This window comes from Chelonoidis abingdonii, chromosome 7 (genome assembly GCF_003597395.2).
Source record: "Chelonoidis abingdonii isolate Lonesome George chromosome 7, CheloAbing_2.0, whole genome shotgun sequence".
NCBI lineage: Eukaryota > Metazoa > Chordata > Testudines > Testudinidae > Chelonoidis > Chelonoidis abingdonii.
In genome coordinates, this window is record NC_133775.1 from 107030261 (window position 1) to 107051345 (window position 21085).

Below are 21085 nucleotides of genomic sequence, written 5' to 3' on the forward strand. Positions count from 1 at the left end.
ATATGAGCAACACATCTCGAAGAACAACAGTTACAAAGGTGAGTAACCCTGTTTTATGGGCTAGCTGTAGGAATTACTGGGTGAAATTCTATATCGGTTACATGGGAGGTTAGACTTGATTATGATGATCTACCTTTGGGATCTATAAAAAGTTTAATTTCTCTTTACAGCTGACTTATTAAATATACATAATTTTGCTCTGCCTCAGTTTCTTGCTTTGCAAAACGTAAAATTCCAGTTTCAATAGGCCTTAGCTCAGCACTTAAATTTGCAGCTATAGTTTGTATAGACAAAACCCCTCATCTGTAAAATGCTTATCTACCTATCCTGCATATGCAGATTCTGTAAATACAGCTGTCAAAGAATGTCCTCCACATTTCTAAACTAAAATTTAATGTTTTAAACAAGAACGAGGCATAGTCATATTTATTCTCTTAGGCAAAATATGATAATACCTTTTGATGTGAAATTGAAGTGCATGGTAAGTACTGGTGATAAAACACAAGAAAAAATTTGCCCTTTTTGCTTGTGCTATACCCACAAATGCATTTGTTTAAAAATTAAAGCTGAACTCGGTCCCAAAGATTTGTCTAGATATTGCAGCATGGTCATACTTAGTCTAGAGTTTCTGCTTATGGGGATTATCAAACTGCTTAATATCCATAATTTACTACTTAAAGATAAATTTTGTGCAGCATCCCTGAAGGATTCCATTTAAAAAACTGTACAATCTGCTCCTCACTTGTGTTGTGCTTAGATTTTTGATGCTTAAATACTCTTTATAAAAGAATTAAAGATGTTGAAGTTATTTTGCCAAATGTATTTTTATTCATCAGCAACACTTATTAAATGGCCCCGGTAGCACCACTGCCACCCTGTTTAAATCCATGACATGTAGTCCAGTCCCACCCCATGTGCTGCTGCTGTTAATTACATTTCATAATTGTGGAATTGTAGTGTGGGGAGGAGGGAGATCGTATAATAAAAGGGGGTTTGACTGTTTTGGCAGCATTTATTGATAAATTCACAACAGTGCAGTACACTGAAGAAGAAAAATCCCTCCCTGATCTTAGTGACTCAGCTTCAGCTTGCGTATGTGAGCGTTGTGAATGCTGAAAGGTTTCATTGAAGCTGAAGCAGACTACTTTAATGAGGCTGACTACTGCAACTAGTAAAGAGGTAATAGTAGCCTTCAAACATAGGGCATGTCTACACTTACCAGGGATCGACGCTGTGACGATCAATGCACATGGGGTTGATTTAGTGAGTCTAGTGAAGACCCGCTAAATCGACCACAGGTTGTTCTCCCTTCGACTCTGGTACTCCACCGGAATGAGAAGAGTAAGGAAAATTGCCAGGAGAGCATCTCCTGTTGACACAGCACGGTGTAGACACTGCAGTAAGTCGACCTAAGCTACGTTATTAACATAGCTGGAGTTGCATAACTTAGATCAACTTACCCCTGTAGTGCAGACAAGGCCTTAACATCTAGCAATAGATGTCGCTAATGTTGATGTCATTCTTGCCAGGGACTCTCAGTAAACTTTTAAAAATAATATTTTAATGATGACCTGCAAAACCTATGAAAATGTTGGTTGCTTGTAAGTGGCACAATTAAAGCATATATTTGGAAATATTTATCTGAATTCAGTGAAATGTAATGGAGTACTCCTGACTGGGATTAAGTAATGTAATTTCTGCGTCTCTGAGACTAAGATCTAAAATGTAGCGTATGCTGTTATGATCATTTTATATCAGAGATTTACCATAGTTGAGATTTACTATAGCTTTTATAAAGAGGTGTGTGGGTCCAAAGCAGGTTAACATTTGCCCTTTTTGCTTGTGTGAATCCTCTCTAATGTCATAGTTTTACTGTGCATTGATGCTAGGTAGAAGAAACAAGTAGGGGGACAGGAGAGAGAGGTGGATGACGAGTATCCCCACGCTGTCCTCTCTCCCTCTTTTGGCAGTGCTGACGTCAGGACCGGAGCTAGGGGTTTGAGCGCCCTAGGTGCACGGCCATTTCACCGCCCCATGCGCTGGTCCCCCGGTTCCGCAGTCATGCCTGCGGCAGCTCCACCAGAGCCACTTGCTGCCCCCTCCACCAAAATGCTGCCCCCTAATAATGCTGGTGCCCTAGGCAATTGCCTAAGCCACCTAAATGCAAGCGCCGGCCCTGGCTGGCGTGAAACTGACTGGACCCTAGTTGTATGTCTAGAAGTCTGATCCTTGTTTGTTAAATAATAAACATGAGATTAGATACAATTTCTAGATTGACTTTCAGTGATGTTTCTGTAACAGATATCCACACAGCAAACAGTAAAATGGCTAAAGTAGCATGGTTCTCTGCTGTGCCTTGTAAGCCCAGACTTCTATAAACAAGAGGCCAGAGAGGTTACTGACACAGGGCGCTTTGTGCTTGGCACGTTGCTGTAGTACCCAGTGCAGTACTCATGTCTGAGGCTACATTTTAGTCATGGGTATTTTTAGTCAGTCATGAACAGGTCATGGGCAATACACAAGAATTCACGGCCCGCGACCTGTCCATGACTTTTACTATATACCCCTGACTAAAACTTGGGGAATGGCTCAGGGGGGACGCAGCCCAGAGGGGGAGAAGGGGTTGGCGGGGCTGGGACAGACTCACTACCTGGCTCCTGGGAAATGGCAACCTCCAGCTCCTAGCTCCACGTGCTGCCATCGCTCTCCCCCAAGCCCCGGTTCTGCTGCTCCCATTGGCAGGGAACCACGGCCAATGGGCGCTGCGGAGACAGCACGTGGAGCTAGGAGCTGAGGGAGTGGAGTTCCTGTCACCCTTCTGGGGAGGCCCCTCCCAGGTAAGTACCACCCTGCACTCCAGTCCTTATTCCTGAGCTTCCCCAAAGTGCCCCAGCAGCAGCCCGTGTGACTGGCCCGGGGCTGCCCGAGCTGCTCAGGTGGCTCCCGGGCCAGCCGCACAAGCTGCTGCAGAAGTCACAGAAGGTCACAGAATCAGTGACCTCTGTGACAACCACGGAGCCTTACTCAAGTTCACACGCATAGTAGTATTTAAAAAGAAAATGAAAAAACAAAGAAAACTACCTCACCTGGCAAGGAAACTTTCCTATTTTGCCAACCATTTTCATGACTTGGATTGAGCAGGCAACACCCTGATAAATAGGGAGAGTCTAGTGAACAGAACTGGCTTTTTTTCAACAGAATGCCAAGAGAATAAAAACCCTGTAATATATAATAGTGCATTTTGAAGAGAACTTGGGGGAGATGTTTGATATTGTTGGCATATTGTCTGGAAAATTGGAAGTAAATATGGTACACAAGATGAACTGTATTGCCCATTGTGGCGGAATAGCAAAGTGTGCTTAGTCATGCTGAAAACTCATTCAGATTCCTGTGCCAGAAATAACTCCGGTACCCCAATTTTTCTTGCTCCTGCATCATCATTCTGGCCTGCCATCACCTCACTTGTTGGTAAAGAACACATAGGATTTGTCCATGTAGAGCATAGCTATTGATCTTTATTCGGAAAGACCAGGCTATCACATAAATGTCTGAGCTACAGCTCATTGCCCAATACTAAATTTTATAATAGTCATGGGTCAGATGAACTGAAGAAGAGTGTCACAAACTGTATCTGGAAGATAAGTTTTCCAGAATTTTAATTAAATGAAATGTACAGTAACTCTTCACTTAACAATGTAGTTATGTTCTTGAAAAATGCGACTTTAAGCAAAACGATGTTAAGTGAATCCAATTTCTCCATAAGAATGAATGTAAATAAGGGGGTTAGGTTCCAGGGGAAAAAAAATTCTATATTATATAGATGTACACACAATATATGTTTTAAACAAACAATTTAATACTGTTTACTCCTATGATGATTGTAAAGCTTGGTTGAGGTGGTGAAGTTAGAGGGTGAAAGGGGGAGGGATACTTCCCAGGGAATGCCTTGCTACTAAATGATGAACTAACACTCGGCTGAGCCCTCACGGGTTAACACGTTAGTATAGCCTCTCTCACAAGACAGCACGAATGAGGGAGAGGAGACAGCATAGCAGACAGAGACAGACACACAGCTTGTGTGTGGGAGAGAGAGATGCACACGCCCCCTTTAAGTAAGCTGACCCACTCTTAAGTGCATTGTCTTTTTAAGTGGATCAGGAAGTTGAGACAGCAGCTGCTGCCCCAGGCTCTCTGTGTCTCTCTCCCTCCGTGTCCCCTCCCTGCTTTATATGGAGAAGGGGTAAGCGGGGTGCAGGAGCAGGGGGGAGGAGGACACCATGACATTAGCCCGCCCCTTCCCTCCCTGCACAGCAAGCAGGAGTCTGTGGGAGCAGCTCCAAGGCAGAGGGCAGGAGTAGAACATGGCAATGGGAGGAGGGACAGCTGACCTGCCAGGCAATTGATAGCTTTCTGGGTGGCTGCAGCACAGGGAGCTTAGGAGAGCTGATGGGGGAGGCTGCCAGTCCACCCTGGTTCAAAGCCCCCACCAGCTAGCTCCAACAGGCTGCTCTTTCTGCAAGCAGTGGACAAAGCAGACGTTATAAGGGAGCATTGCACAACTTTAAACAAACATGTTCCCTAATTGATCAGCAACAAAACAACGTTAACCTGGACGACTTTAAGTGAGGAGTTACTGTATATCCAAAAATGTTAGCAATCTCTGCATTTGGACAGAGATCAGTGGCTGATAAAGGGGTATTTATTGGTGGGAGGGAGAAAAGGCATTTTCTCCAGTAACACACATTTAAAGTAAAAGGTGATTCATCACCTTTGGTTGTGGGAAGATATCCAAAAAAAATGGACAAGATAGGCTGCAATAATTATAGAATCATAAAATAGATGGAAAAGTTCAGGTAGATGGTGCATCTCCCTGCTAAACAGAATTTACTCCACAGGAAGTTTTCCTACTATTTTGTTTACTTTAATTTTAAATGTCCCAAACAATAACTCTTCTACTTCCCCTTAACAGCCTAACCAGCACTCATTTGTCAAGGTTTTTACTTCTCTTAATTACATTCCGAGATGTAGTTATACTGCTGTGTGCCATTTTAAATAATTCCTTACTGTTTGCACACAATAAATATTTTCAGAGAATGTCTCACTTATCGGCATCCTTGTCCATATTTAAGTCTCTTAATCTTTACTCATAAATCAACCACAGACATTTGACTCTGTTGCTTTTCTTTGAACCTCCATCAGCTTGCTTTCCATGACATCATGAACCATGAGAGTAAAGCTAAAATTGCTGACAGCAAGAGGTGAAAAATTGAATATACTACCCTGCAAACATTTTTATTCAAGGGGATTAAATGGGGTTTAGCAGTCTGAACGCATACATAGGACCTTTCTGTCTGAGATGGGCAAGTCTCAGCTATGCTTCGGTGTGCCCATCTGCAAAATAGGTACAATCCTGATCTTACCAGGCTGCTGTAAAGATTAATTGTATGTCATTTTGTGATCCTAGACTGAAAGGCTTGATTGTTGTATTGTAACGCATGGAAACGAATGGATAACTATAGATGACACTAGTGCAGCAGAACAATTAGATATGGTTAGTGTTAAAGTGGCAGCTGTTAAATTAAATTGGGATTTAGTCTCATGATGACATTCTGAACTGCAAGGGACATGTCTGGGTGTCCTAAAAATGTTAGATTGGTCAATTTTATATTTTATTAGATGGCTAGACTAAGTAAGGCTTAGGTTCACAGTATTTGGATGCATGTGCGGTAGTTGCAGATTGCAGTACAGTACTTTGGTGCTCATTCAGTTAGAATATTTATTGGGGTAAAAAGAGAAGAATGAAATATTCTGAAGAACAGAATTTTCCCAAGACAAATCAAGGCATAAAAACAGGCTTATTATCAGATTGTGCAAAATGCTAGGCCAGGGGTCGGCAACCTATGGCACGCGTGCCAAAGACGGCACGCGAGCCAGTTTTTAATGGCACGCTGGAGCCTGCCAGGACTCCAACATGCCGCTAAAAATCCTGCCCAGCCCGGTGCGCTGTCCTCTGCCCTCCACTTCCCCCGCGGGGGCAGGGAGCAGAAGCATGGCCGTGCTCACCGGTGGGCAAATGGCCCCACTCTCCCGGCACGGCAAGCCGCGGGGTCCAAGCTTCTGGGCCGGAATGCGGGGCCGAGCGCAGCGAGCTGCTGGCCCCTCCCTCACCTTATCCCCTCCCCTGGAGCCCTGCCGCCGCGCGCAACGCTCTGGGGGTCGGGGCTGCGCACTCCCGTGGGGCAGCATTTGGCTCCGCTGGGAGGCAGACACGCTCCCCGCTCAACCGGAGGGGCAGGGCTGTGTGCCGCAGCAGAGCAGCGTATCTAGCTCTGTATGGAGCCTCATGGTAAGGGGCCTAGGGCTGGGGGGGTTTGGATAAGGGGTGGGAGCAGTGAGGGGATAGGTAGCAGAGTGGGTTGGGATCCCGGAGGGGGTGGTTAGGGGCGGGGTGGGGTTGGATGGGGCATAGGAGTCCCAAGGTTTGTGAGGGGGCAGGGGTGAATAGGGGTCAGGGGAGTCAGGGGACTGGGAAGCAAGCAGGGGTGTGGGGTGTCTCTGTAGGAGGTGGTAGGGACAAGGAGGCTTGACTGGGGGTTGTGGAGGTTGAGTTCTGGGGCGTTCCTGTCAGGAGGATAGGTGGTTGTTGGAAGGAGGTTGGGCAGGCAGGGAGTGGTGGGGGTTGGTAGGTTCGGTGGAGTTCCTGGGGGTCCTGTCAGGGCAGGGGTGGTTGGATAGGGCATGGGAGTCCTGGGGGTCTGGCTGGGACGGGAGTTGTGGGATGAGAGGTCAGGGCAGTCAAGGGACAGGTAGGAGGTAGGACCCAGTCTTCGGACAAGGACAGGCGAGGCTTAGATGGGGTGGGGTCCTGGGGGGGCTAGTTGGGGCAGGGTCCCAGGAGGGTGTGTTCGGACACGGAGCCAGGGCTGTTGAGAGTTTTAGGGGAGCAGGTCACCCAGCACTCTCCCCTGATCCCCGACCCCACGCTCCCACACCATACACCACGCAACTTGCCCTGAGCCTCGCAGCCCCCAGGCCCTGCCCTGAGCCCTGTAATCTCCCTCATACATCACCACCTCTAGCTTGGGTCCGTTCATCCACCTGCAACCCTAGCCCTGAACTCCTGGGCACCGCCACCCATATACCCAGCACCCCCTCTGCCTGACACCTTACACCCCCTCACCATACCCAGCCCTATTTCAGGCCTTCTGGCCCCCAGCCCTTCTGGGTCCTGGCGCAGCCCTTGCACGCCACTGTGGATCTGGGGTTCTGGCTGACGTACTTTGCAGCCGGTGTCGGGTCCGCGAGAGCCCGCTCAGCCCGCCCCAGCCTAAGCGTGACAGACCCCAGACCAGGCAGCGGGGCGTCTGAGCGGGCCGGCAACGCGTTAAGATCAACATTTTAATTTATTTAAATTGAAGCTTCTTAACAATTTTGAAAACCCTGTTTATTTTACAATACTACACTAGTTTAGTTATATAATATATAGACTTATAGAGAGAGACCTTCTAAAAAGCGTTAAAATGTATTACCGGCACACAAAACCTTAAATTAGAGTGAATAAATGAAGACCCGGCACACCGCTTCTGAAAGGTTGCCGACCCCTGTGCTAGGCCAAGGATTTTTTTTTGTCCAGAATGTCTTTTGATAACTGCCCCAGTAGAATGCTGTATATACCTGCTATTTAGAGGAAGTAATGAAGCTGTGAATGTTACTAATATTATGACATCCAAAGCACTAGCTCCAGCCATGCTTTTATTTTGTAATTCCTTACGTCTCCAGAGCTGTATCTGTGAATTGAGGAAAGGGGACCTAAGTGTTTGCTGTGTTGGTAAATTTCTTCCTGTGACATGAAACGTGGAATACGTTTAGAAAAAAATCCAGCAGACTCATTTATAATGGAGTAATAGAATGATAGGAGGGGGTTTTGCACTTTAGGGGAGGGGGCATTACTTGAGAGAGAGCAACTCTAGGCTTATGATTGGGAAGTGCTTATGCTTCACATTCTCACTATATTTCTGCTGCAAGTATTTTAATCTAAAGGCATCTTTTTCATGCATCTTAGTTTACAGACTGTAAGCTCTGTCACTTCTCTGCTTTTTAACAAAGGAAACATATCTGCCTTCTATTGAAAAGATGCAACCAAAATGACCTCTTTTCACCCTGTTACTCTCTGTATGCACAAATTATATATATCCCCATACATACTAGCTATACTGTAAAATTTCTCCTGGATAGAAAAGTGTACCTTTTATTTTTACTGGAATGCATAATACTATCTTATGGAATTTACCATTCAGTACAAGAGGAATTTTGAAAAGCCAGGATTTTATAGTTGCTATTTGATGTTTATTAAACAACTGTTTCTATGATGTGGTTTCTACTAGTAATGTACCCATTTATATACATTGGTGTATTATCACGTCATGGAGAATGATTAGCAGACAAACTTTTTCTCTAACTATTCAGATTTTATTTAGTCCCCCAAAATTCAGGTGAGAAACCTGGGGTGAGATTCATTAAGTCTCTGGCCCTGCATACCAGAATTTCTATGTCTTGTTCAGGTATCACCGTGCCCTTTATACACCTCACCCCAGAAAAATGCTTCGATGATTGTTCCTGAAACTTGAAAGCTACAGTGAAAAGGATAGATAATAGGGGTCACGCTTCATGTGAAAACGTGCTATTAAGGGTAGCGTTCCAATTTTGTTCCAATACGGTAGTACGATAGAACCTCAGAGTTACGAACACTTTGAAAAAGGAGGTTGTTGTAACTCTGAACAAAATGATTTTTGAAGTGGTAAGAGAGTGGCCCATTACAGCAACTACACACCACACAACAAAAACACCAACCCAGGGACCATACCCTGCTACAAACCTCGGTGCCAAATCGGTCCACATATCTATTCAAGGGACACCATCATAGGACCTAACCACATCAGCCACACCATCCGGGGCTCGTTCACATGCACATCTACCAATGTGATATATGCCATCATGTGCCAGCAATGCCCCTCTGCCATGTACATTGGCCAAACCGGACAGTCGCTATGCAAAAGAATAAATGGACGCAAATCTGACATCAGGAATTATAACATTCAAAAACCAGTAGGAGAACACTTCAATCTCTCTGGTCATTGAATAACAGACCACAAAGCGGCAATTTTTCAACAAGAAAGTCAAAAACAAATTCCAACATGAAGCTGCAGAACTGGAATTAATTTGCAAACTAGATACCATTAGATTAGGCCTGAATAAAGAGTGGGAGTGGTTGGGTCGTTACAAAACCTAAACTTAATTTCCCCAATACTAATTTCTCCTTACTGTTACTCACACCGTCTTGTCAACTGTCTGTAATGGGCCACTCTCTTACCACTTCAAAAAGTTATTTCTCCTCCCTTGGTATCCTGCTGTTGATTGAGTTATCTCATTATACTGACTTAACACTTGGTAAAGCAACCTACATCCTTTCATGTATATATACCTGCTCCTGTATCTTTTACTTCATACATCTGATGAATTGGGTTCTAGCCCACGAAAGCTTATGACCGAACAAATTTGTTAGTCTCTAAGGTGCCACAAGGACTCCTCGTTGTTTTTTGCTGATGCAGACTAACACAGCTACCCCTGAAATCTGAACAAAATGTTTCTTTCAAAAGTTTACAACTGAACGTTGACTTAAAGCAGGCTTGAAACTTTACTGTGCAGAGGGGAAATGCTGCTTTCCCTTTATATTTTTTTTATTAGTAGTTTACATTTAACACAGCACTTTATTTGCTTTTTTATTTTTATTTTATTTATTTATTGGTCTCTTCTGCTACCTGATTGTGTTCTTTCAGTTCCAAATAAGGTGTGTGGTTGACTGGTCAGTTGGTAACTCTGGTGTTTGTAACTCTGAGGTGCTACTGTACGCTGATTAGTAATGATTCTGAAATATGTCACCCATTATAAAATAGGAAAAAAGGCCATTAAACTTCTAATGAGAAAATGAGTTTTTAATGGACTTTAGCAGTGTCCTTCCTAACAGATGTTTCGCACTTTAAGTATGATCCTGTACTGCAGGACGTGATAACACAAACTAAAAAAACCCTATTTGGAGATAATTATAGAACAGTGTTTTGGGGCTAGCAAAATCTTCTGCTGGACATAGCTGCAAATAAAAGCTGCCACTTCTGCAAGTTCTGCTTTGGGCAAGGAAAGGGGGGATTGGCTTTTCTCTTTGGTGTGGATGGGTAGATGTGTTTCAAAAGTGTAATGGCTCTAATCTTGTGTTTGTTAAAAGGGCTCGTATGTGAGGCAAAGGAAAGACGTTTACTTTGATGATGGACAAAGGAAAAAGGACTGGCATGATAAAGAAGCTATAAGGAGGGACTTGGCGCGCATAGGTATGTAAGATCACTTATAAATGTATCTAATGTGGATCATAAAATGGTGTAGTCCCTTATTCAGCAGACTGAACGTGGAGCCACAGTATGCTCGTAACACTGCTCAACATCAGCTACTTCTATACAGAGAATTGGAAGTATTTTCTCCAGTCTCTTGAGTAGGAAGATGGTGGCAGCATATTGGCAGCTCGAGGGTGGGTGCTCTTTAAAAAATTAAAGATGCCTGTACAGTTCTAACAAATATTGCAGACCCACGAAAGTAGAACTATTGTTTTGTAAAATCTAGAAGCGCTGTCATTCTAGAGGAATCTGGTTTGTTTCCATAGTCTGAGACACAATTCAGAATGCTTAAATTCTAATACAAAAGGGTTACGATGGTGAAGGATGCTCACAAACATGGAAATATAAAGTTAAGGCTGCCTTGTTCACCTTAACAAAAAATTTCCAAGGTTTCCCTTTAAAATGTCAGTGCCTGCTTTGGGATAGTGGGGAGGCTGAGATGAGAAATGTTTATGCCATGTACATGCCCTCACATCTTTAAACCAAAAGAAACCTAATGGATCCAGCTTTGGTCCTGCCAGTCTCTATTCCTTTAATTCTGGCTTTAGAGTGAAGAGCTTAATGTTTCATATTTGCACAGCTGAGTGGTGTGTTTCTAGCAAAATATACAGTACCCATTAAAATAAGTTGATGAAGTTAACCCAGTGCTGAGAATTTCTTAGAACTCAGAATATCAGACTGTGTACAAACTGTTGTTGAAGGAGGAATTTTCACAGGAAAAAAGACTGCTTTTGGGTCAGTCTCTGGCTCCTTAGGCTGTGATTCGCCATAATGATACAGGTTTATTTTGTATCTATCCATAGGAAATGGAGAGCAGGGAAAACCTTACCCGATGACTGATGCAGAGCAAGTGGACCAAGCATACAGGGAAAATGGTTTTAATATCTTTGTGAGCGATAAAATTTCTCTTAATCGCTCCCTTCCAGATATCAGGCACCCAAAGTGAGTATACGCTTGGTATTTGTGTTAGTGAATGTGTAGACAGACACCCTAATTTGCCATTCCCACTTGAATTTATTCTATTTCTATATTTCATTTTTATGTACAGTTGCAGTCTAACCTTCAAATGTGAGACTTCCAAAGCTGGGGACCTGTTGACTTGGGTGTCCTCACAGCACCGTGTACACTAATTGGAGTAAAAATAAACTCGTATTCTTGTGTGTGTGCACCTGAAGAGCACTGCCTGAAAACCTACATTTAGCTAGAAAATAAATGCTGCATGGGCAGAAGCAACGAAGGTTTCCCCAGACTGGCATTTGCCAGTGAGCCTCCTCCCTTTCAGGGAGGTGGCTACCTCCTGCCTCATAGATCACTTTTCATGTTGATTAAATTCTTGTGTACTGAAATGACCACAACCATAGAACAATTAAAGTGAAGTTTTTATGGTGCTCTCTCTACTGGAAATGGGATTAAAATGTCCAGCTCACTTGTCAGCTGCACCAGAGAGCCATCAGATGGTAATGACTTTGAAACTAATTACTTGGGCTAGTTTTGCATAAGTGACTAGCTGGAAGTGAGACTGTACAGTTCCATGAGCCCTTAATTCCTTTTAGAAGTCTGACACAAACTAAGTTTCACAATCTTGAAACATCTAGGAGGGCAAACCAATGTTGGAGCTTTCCAAAAAGATTGACTAATATTGTGAATGGTCATTGCAGTGAATTTTCTCAGATACTCGGAGCTTTATTATAAACTTCTCTTTCCAGGGATTATAAGCCTGGCCAAAAAGTAGTTCCAGTCAGAAACTACTTTTGAGTCTTGAATTCAGCTAGTTAAGATGTCTTTCCTGTGGAGTGGAATCAAATTTTACTTAGTTTTTTCTCTAATTGCTAAGGAGAAAATCCTTCGTGTTCATGCAGTCATGAAAGGCTTGAAAATGTAAGCCTTTCCTAAACAATCCCACAGAGTGCTTTTGATTATGGGGGGTATATGGTTTTTAGTCACCTTATGAACCTATCTTTTTAAATACTTGAGTGCAAATTTATTCCATGGAAAGCTGTTTCAAACTTGATGGCAGTAATTTCATCTAGAAGTCTTGCAAACAAATCAGAAGCTAGGACTTTTTTAAAAAAAATCTTTTCTTTTTCTGTCTCAACCTTGATATCTCATTAGGAACATAACTGAGCTTCAGGCAACTTCAATTCTGCTAAACTGCATTTATTTGGATTATTTTGAGCTTTGAGAATTTAAACTTCAGATGGTACCAGTCTCCCTTAACCTGAGGAGTTAGTGTATTGGCTCATGTTCCCTAATGTTTCTTTAAGTTACTAACTTCTAATTGCTAATTCTGCTCCTTTTACTTTTTTAAAATGTCTAACTTCAGACTCTGGTCCCTAGTTAAAATTGATAAGTGAAGTGTCTGGGTCACCAACAATTTAAGCTGTGGCTAATAACACCAGTGCAGCTGGTTTTCTTGAGTTAAACTTTCCTTACCATAGCAAGTTGCAATTATGTGAGTCTCAAGAAGAGGATAAACGTTATTGGATATAATTGATGCTAGGATTAACTGGAGAAACGAACAGGGTTATATATAAAGGAGATTTGAAATGAGGGCACCATGACCGAAAGGTTCTGGTGTGCATTCTCCCCTCCTTAAAAAGATGTATTTAGTGTTTTATAGTGATGTGATGAGGGCAATTTATCATGAAGTTAGGGTAAGATGAAGTCTATGAGAGCATTTTCCAAAGAACTGAGCATGTTGTAGAATACTCTGAATTAATACCACCCCATTAATTCCTGGAATAGGAGCTGAACTTGGTTTTATATTCAGGAATATGCCCCAGGCAGAAGGTTATAGATTTAAGATTCTCACCAGATACAGTGTGTGTTGGCCTGTTAAACATAGAAGCTCAGGGACAGAGTGCTGGATCACCTCGAGCGCCAGTAAGGTATAGCTTTCTGCTTCTTTAGCTCAGTTTCCTTGTGTGCTGTAAGCAGTATTTATCTAAATAAGACATTGTGCTATATTGCATGCTAATGTAAGAGGGCTTTTAAAGCAATTGTAGAAATAATACCAGAGAGAATAAACTTTGTTTGCAAAACAAACAGTGATGATAGTTAAATATGACACTGATTATCCCCAGCCCTTCCCCATTTATAACCTTTCAGATTAAATAGCCTTATTCTGTCTCACCTGTAACTTCCCACAGTATCTGTGCCTTCACCTGCTCTTTGCCAGCTGTTGGGGGCTGCTAGTAGTAAACAGAATAGTACTTCTGGGTTGACTCTGTTCAAGTGTAGCTGGAGAGGATCAGTAAGAGTTTTTAATGAAGCTGAGCCACTGATGCTTTCAAATACACTATTTGTCGTCGGTGTGTCTGCATTGTCAGCAAAGGTCTTACGTTTTGAAAAGAGAATAGAGGTAGCTGATATGCAGTCTTTGCTTTTTCCTCCCCCCAATAACTAGCAGATTTAACGGTGGAAAAAATGGGCAACAGATATTTCCTGATGCCATGGAATTTATTCTTCGTCATAAAATTGCAATCACTGAATAAATCTTGTACAGTAGTAGTGAGTTATCTTGAATGAACTGTCGCAGGAGAAGATTTGTACTAGACTCAAGCATGAGTTTCACAAGCTTTCACAGTGATTGAAGTAAACGCAAACCTTCCATACTGTGATGTATAGTGATTGCTTGACACTGTCAGCGTTGTTAAATCATATGAAGACAGTGGATTATACAACAGATAAGAATGAACCGTGAATCCCTGAATTTTTGTTACACTGCGATTGCAGAGAAGCCAGTTGTCCCTAATTTTTCATAATCTACCCAGTTTGTGCTTGTAATTACAAAATTACTAATTTAGGCTTCAATGTGTTAATTTTGCAAGCACACATTTTAGTGTGTGTGTGTGTGTGTGTGTGTGAGAGAGAGAGAGACACATCACACACACACACACACCACACACACACACACACACACACACACACACACACACACACACACACACACACACACACACACACACACACACACTCCCTACCACTCTGGTCCAGTGAACACATCATCAAATAGCGCTGTGGCCACTGGGGTGGGGGAGGTGGAGGTGCGTGGCATTCTTCTCCACTGCCTCTGTGGTAGATGATCAGACTGCTCAGTAAGGATCTGACAGAAGGCAAGCTGCGGTAATTTTGAACGGGCTGGAGCACTGCTGGATTCACCACCCAAGTCACAGGCTGTATGCTGTGTGGACCCTGCTAGTACACTTTAGGTACCAGCCAGGTCCACATGGGACAGAATGCAACATGCTGCCTGTGACTTGGGTGATGAATCCAGCACCCCAAAACCCTCTAACTCTTGTAGTGGCTTGCCTCCTATTTAACCCTCATTGCACAGTCTATGAGGGAGGAGAAGCTACAGGAGGAGGTAGCAGCATCAGAGGAGTAAAGAGGGAATGCTGTCCTAGAGCCAGTCCTCCTTTTCTCCCTGTTCAGGGGTGGGGATTGGGGCAAAATAGGGGGGAGCCCAGACCCTCTCCTTGACTGTACTTGGAGAGGGGATGGGGCAGAGGTCCTTGTTTCTGTGGAAGGGAGAGGAGGTGGGGAAAGGAAGAGATTGAAGCAATCTCCCTCATTCCTCCCTAACTTTTTTCATAAGCATCACAAAGTCTCAGCGCAAGCCTGGCATCTCTGCTATCGCTGTCTACAACAAAACCGTATGTGAGTCCCTGTGAGATGATGCCGACATTACAATAGGTTTTGAACATTCTTTGCTGCGTGCGTTTGTGAGAAATGTGACACTTTAAGTGCTGCCATTTTGTACCATGAGTTGCTCCAAATGAATCTGCAGATTCATTGCTTAACGAAGGCTGTAAAGGCAAATATGCTGATGCTGTCCTCCGAAGTGCTGTTAGAAATAGCACCTCCTTCCTCAAGACGCAAAGCTGCAAGAGAAAGATGTGCAATTTTTGGTTGCTTGTCCACCCATGTGTGCTAAGGGTTTTCCCCTTCACCAGTGTCTGCACATAGATGTCTTTGATTCAGCCCTGCACCCTTCTGACTTTGGGATGCAGTGTAGTTTAGCACATGAGGTTTTCAGATGAGACCTTAAAGATTCGAGGTCCTGTTTTGTCTGTGGGGCTAGAAATGATACAACGTTACTTCTAGTAAGAGCAGATTTTGTCCTGATTGACAAAATTTTTGTCGCAGCTGAAAACCTAGGGCAGTGGAGAACCCAGCTTCTCTGTGTAAGACCCCTTTTTAAATACAAGACATAGCAGCAGTGGAGAAATGTTGTGATTGTGAAAAAAAGGCTGGCTGAACAGATTCTACGAGCCTTTGGAAGCACACATCCAACTCCATGGAATTTGCCTGCAGATCAAGGGTGCATCTTTTTATTTTCTGGATAACAACTACTGCAAGTGGATGAGTTTGGAGAATATATGCCCGCCTTCATGGAAACGTGTGTAACCAGTTTTTTCCAGTCTAAACATTTCCCTTATTGGTATAGAAATAGGTATCTTGCGGAATGGCAGATGAGTTTGCAGGATTGGGGCTCTTGGGCACAACTAGCCCAAGTAAATAGATGTTACTTTTTCAAAATCTTAAAGCAACTGTCTAGGTAAAACCTGCATCTAGCTGAAATACTTGAGTTTTAGCTGGATGAATATTAAAAGAGCATAGTTATTGGCTGGTCTTGTTTAAGCCTCTATCTCACACTGGAAAACTAAAATAAGCTTGATCATTGTATTTATAATGACAGCAGAACTGAGCTTCTCACCCTTCTGAAATAATACTCTCCTGAAGGTTGTTGGGGAATGGGATTAAAAGCAGAACTACCAGAAAGTTGCCAATAGACTTCTGCACTTCTGAGCTGTAAAGAGAACTGCTTCTAAAGGCAACCTTGGCTGGTGATGGAAGGCACTAAATGACTTCTGTATCTTAAAAATTTTCTCCATTACTCTTTAATGCCACTTTTGATACTTGTAACATGACAGTATGGAAATACAGCAAAGAGTCCTGTGGCACCTTATAGACAAACAGACGTATTGGAGCATGAGCTTTCGTGGTTGAATACCCACTTCGTCGAATGCATGTAGTGGAAATTTCCAGGGGCAGGTATATATATGCAAGCAAGAAGCAGGCTAAAGAGAACGAGGTTAGTTCAGTCAGGAAGGATGAGGCCCTCTTCTAGCAGTTGAGGTGTGAAAACCAAGGGAGGAGAAACTGCTTTTGTAGTTGGCTAGCCATTCACAGTCTTTGTTTAATCAGCAATCGGTGCTCCAGTACGTCTGTTAGTCTATAAGGTGCCACAGGACTCTTTGCTGCTTTTACAGATCCAGACTAACACAGCTACCCCTCTAAGTACTGGAAATAGTATTTTTAATCTGTGTTTATATTAATCTATGAATATAGAAAACTCATTGCTGGCTAGTGAACATGTAGCTTATCGATATACAACAGAAAGCTGTTTTTAATATATGTAGGTAGCTGCTTCACAGGTTGTTGAGGATTAATTGAGTTACTTGGAAGGTAACTGATATAAAAGTTATAGTGTTTAATGTGTCTTTTTACTTGGTCTGTTTATAACTTGTTTTTCCCCTGTCTAGGTGCAATAACAAGCTGTATCTGGAGAAGCTCCCAAACACCAGTGTGATAATCCCATTCCACAATGAAGGATGGTCATCTCTCCTCCGGACAGTGCACAGCATCCTAAATCGCTCCCCTCCTGAGCTGATAGCAGAAATTGTGCTGGTGGATGACTTTAGTGACAGAGGTACAGTGACTTCCTGTGTAGCATCTCTACCTATAGCTACATAAGCTACCTGACAAAATGCACAAAAGTATAGTAAAGAAGAACAGATTGTTATCTGCCAAGAGACAGCTTTAGGATTTTGGTGTCTCCAGTAACAACCAGTTGATGTCTCAATAAGACCTTCAACAGAGCAAGAAGCTACATTTCCTGCAGCACTTGCATTACTAGGTATTGGCAACAGTGATTTTCACAGCACTGAGATTAGTGTCAGTGGTAAATAAGGAAAGTAAGTGTTATTAATGTATTCATCAGCAAAACTCTGAGTATTGAGTTAATGATTTGGGTTCTTAAACACTTCCTATTTTGGTTTCTTAACAAATCAAAAGTGATCTTTTTATTTAAACAGGATTGTCTTCCTTCATACAGAAAATAATAATTCTATATTAAGGAAAAAATTAAAATTAATCTTGATGAATTGTTTTCATCCTAGAGACTTCATTGTTTAACATTTTTAACTTTCCAGAAGTAAAAATAAATTTGGAAAATCCATAACCTTCATAATACCCAGCTCTCGTATTGCACTTTTCACCTGTAGATCTCAGTGTTTTACAAAGGGGGTCGGTGTCATTATCCCCATTTTACAGACAAGTAAACTAAGGCACAGTGGCATGTAGTCTTAATTTTAATCTCATAAGAATGGCCATGTTGGGCCATACCAGCTACCCCAGTATCCTGTTTCCCGACAATGGCCAACGTGAGGTCCCTCAGAGAATGAACAGAATAGGCAATGAAGTTATCCATTGTCTCATCCATTCCCAGCTTCTGACAAACAGAGGCTAGGGACACTCAGAGCATTGTGTTGCATCCCTGCCCATTCTGGCTCATAACCATTGATGGACCTATCCTGCAGAAACTTATCTAGTTCTCTTTTTGAACCATGTTGTAGTTTTGGCCTTCACAACATCCCCTGCCAAGAAGTTCCACAGGTTGACTGCATTGTGTGAAGAAATACTCTCCATTTCTCTCCCCCCTTCTCCAGGCACAAAAATACCAAGCAATGGAGAATCACACTGTCCATTTACATCCTGATTTCAATTCATACTGATGTACCTGAAAATCCTTACAGTGATATATTAAGTATAATCCATAAACGATATTAAGTCTCCCTCCAGTATTTGTCACATGGCTCTGTTTATTCTGCAGCAGAAATCGTACTGCACAGCAAGAATTTAACAGTATAGTTGTAATGTGTGCTGTCACCTGTGTTCATTTCTATAGGCTAATAAGGGCAGAAACTGGAGATAAGCCCAACACAGTGGCATTAGTGTTTTACACGAAAAGGGAATGGCCTTAAATTACCAAAAGAATTTGTTCCTTTGAATCTGCTTTGACCACCTTATGCAATGCTATATTGAATTAAACTGTGATTTAACTATTTAGGATAAAGTGAGGGCTACTGACCCTCACACTTCATGGCATAAGGTGACCATTAGACAGAAGAAATAATTCTTCTTCGAGTGATTGCTCATATCCATTCCAGTTAGGTATGCACGCTGCGCGTGCACGTTCGTCAGAAGATTTTTACCCTAGCAACTCCGGCGGGCCGGCAGGTCGCCCCCTAGAGTGGCGCCACCATTGTGCCTGATATATACCCCTGCCGGCCCGTCCGTTCTTCAGTTCCTTCTTTCCACCGTGTCGGTCGTTGGAACTGTGGAGCGCGGCATAGCTGTCCTCCACTTCCCTAGCTTCTCCTTGTTCGTTGTTCTACTAGTTGTATATAGTTAGAGTATAGAATATTAGTTGTATAGTTGTTGTTTATTTGTTGTACATAGTTAGCGGGCTTGGGCTCTAGCCCTCCCCGGCGCCGGGCTCATGCCTGGTTCGCTGGGGTTCAAACCGTGCTCGGCCTGCAAAAAGCCAATGCCCACGAGCGATCCCCACGACTCCTGCCTGAAGTGCCTCAGGGAATCGCACATTTCTGACAAATGCCGCATTTGCAAGGCCTTTAAGCCGCGGACCAGGAAAGAGAGAGACCAGCGCTTAAAGATTCCTCATGGAGGCGGCACTTCACCCTTCGTCCTCGGCACCGAGTGCCAACTCCACTCCGGCACTGGACCGCGCCGGCCCCGTGAAAACGCCTCAGCACCGGCCTTCCCCGGCACCAGGCCCCGACAAAAGACCTCCGGCGTCTTCCACTCCGGCCAAGCAGACTTGAACGGAGCGCCCGGCTCCAACTTCTGCCGCGGCACTGATACCGGTGATTCCGTCGACTCCGGGCCCGAGAGGTCCGTCGAGTCCAGTCCCTCACAGCTCCCCAATAAGATCCGGGGTCGAGCTGACGGTCCCATCTACGCCAGAGACATTCTTTTCGGCTAGGGACCTCATCACACTGACCGAGTCTGCGTTGCCTCAACCCCCGGTGCGGGTTCTGCAATCTAAGGGCAAGCCTATAGCCATGAGAGCACCGTCTCTAGATTCACCGAGCCGGCACCGATCTCCATCGCGGTCCCGGCACCGTTCCCGGTCCTGTGGGAGGTCTCAATCCAGGCGCCGCTCCAGTCCCGGCACCGCTTACCGCGGCGGTACCGGTCGTACTCGCGGCGCAGGTCCTCCTCACGCCGGTCCCGATACTCCTGGCAGCGCTCCGGCTCGAGCCATCGCTACTGGCACCAGGACTCGAGAAGCTGTTCCCACCGTCAGCGTTCCAGATCCCGGTCGACCTCCCGGCACCGAGCTGCTGGCAGGTCCCAGTCTCGATCGCGGCGCCGTTATGACTCCTGGCACCGATCTCCGGCACCGAGGAGGTCTCCGCCATCAGGAGCGAGGGACCCATATCAGTCCTGTTCGGTCCCTCCCTGGCCATCCCGCCAGCCATCTGTCTCCTTGCAGGCGGACAAGCGCGTACACCCTGGACACCGACGGGCCTGCTGCTCTTTTCCATGAACCCCAACCTCAGGAACATGGACCGCAGCAGTGGGGATTCTGGACACTTTGGGCATACCATCAAACTCAAGGCCCTCAGCAGATTCCCCAGCGTTCCACTGCCTCTGAGCACAGGGCTCCGGACGCCACGGTTTCCCGTCCTCCTCCCCCCTCTACGGAGGAGAAGTTGTCTCAGCCTCAGGAACCTGAACTTCCTCCCAAGTCGGACGCAGTGCTCCAGGCAGAGCTTCCTGCAGATCCACTCCTGCCGGGTCTGTCCTCATCATCCTCCCCGGATGAAGCAGTGGCTGGAACAACATCCACCAGCCTCCCTCCGCTTGACCTCAGGGCGCATCAGGACCTCCTCAGGCGCGTGGAGCAAAACATGGACCTACAGGCCAAGGAGGTGTCAGAAATTGAGGATCCGGTAGTGAGCATACTGTCTGCAGACACACCCACTCGAGTCTCCCTTCCTTTTATCCGGACCATTCAGGCAAATGCCACTACCATCTGGCAGTCTCTGGCATCCGTTTCCCCCCGCTGCACGCGGAATGGAGCGCAAGTACATGGTACCCTTGAAGGGGTATGAGTATCTATATGTTCATCCTCCCCCGTGTTCCCTCGTCGTCCAATCCGTAAACGAGAGGGAGCTCCATGGTCAGCAGCCCCGGCCCCAAAGTCAAAGGAAGCGAGGCGCATGGACCTGCTTGGCCAAAACGTCTGCTCTGCAGGCGCCCTCCAGCTTCGGGTGTCCAATCAGCAGGCTCTCCTTAGCCGCTACAGTTATAACACCTGGGTGGCAGCAGACAAATTTAGGGAGTTGCTTCCACAAGATGCGCGTCAGGAATTCTCTGCGATCCTTGATGAGGGGAAGAAGGTCGCGAGAACTTCCCTGCAGGCCTCTCTGGACGCCGCAGATTCGGCCGCCCGGACTCTAGCTTCTGGCGTTACCATGCGCCGCATTTCCTGGCTACAGGTCTCTGGCTTTCCTCCAGAGCTCCAATATGCCATCCAGAATCTCCCATTT

At 44.6% G+C, this 21085-nt stretch overlaps 1 protein-coding gene across 1 annotated transcript in view; it reads left to right on the forward strand.

The window, feature by feature from the left end:
* Nucleotides 1–21085, forward strand: part of GALNT10 (polypeptide N-acetylgalactosaminyltransferase 10) — a 133455-nt gene that overhangs the window by 48357 nt on the left and 64013 nt on the right. Inside the window, exons 2-4 of the mRNA XM_075068191.1 lie at nucleotides 10280–10382; nucleotides 11246–11384; nucleotides 16991–17157. Coding sequence (XP_074924292.1) covers nucleotides 10280–10382; nucleotides 11246–11384; nucleotides 16991–17157 — 409 coding nt within the window. The remainder of the gene's footprint in view (nucleotides 1–10279; nucleotides 10383–11245; nucleotides 11385–16990; nucleotides 17158–21085) is intronic.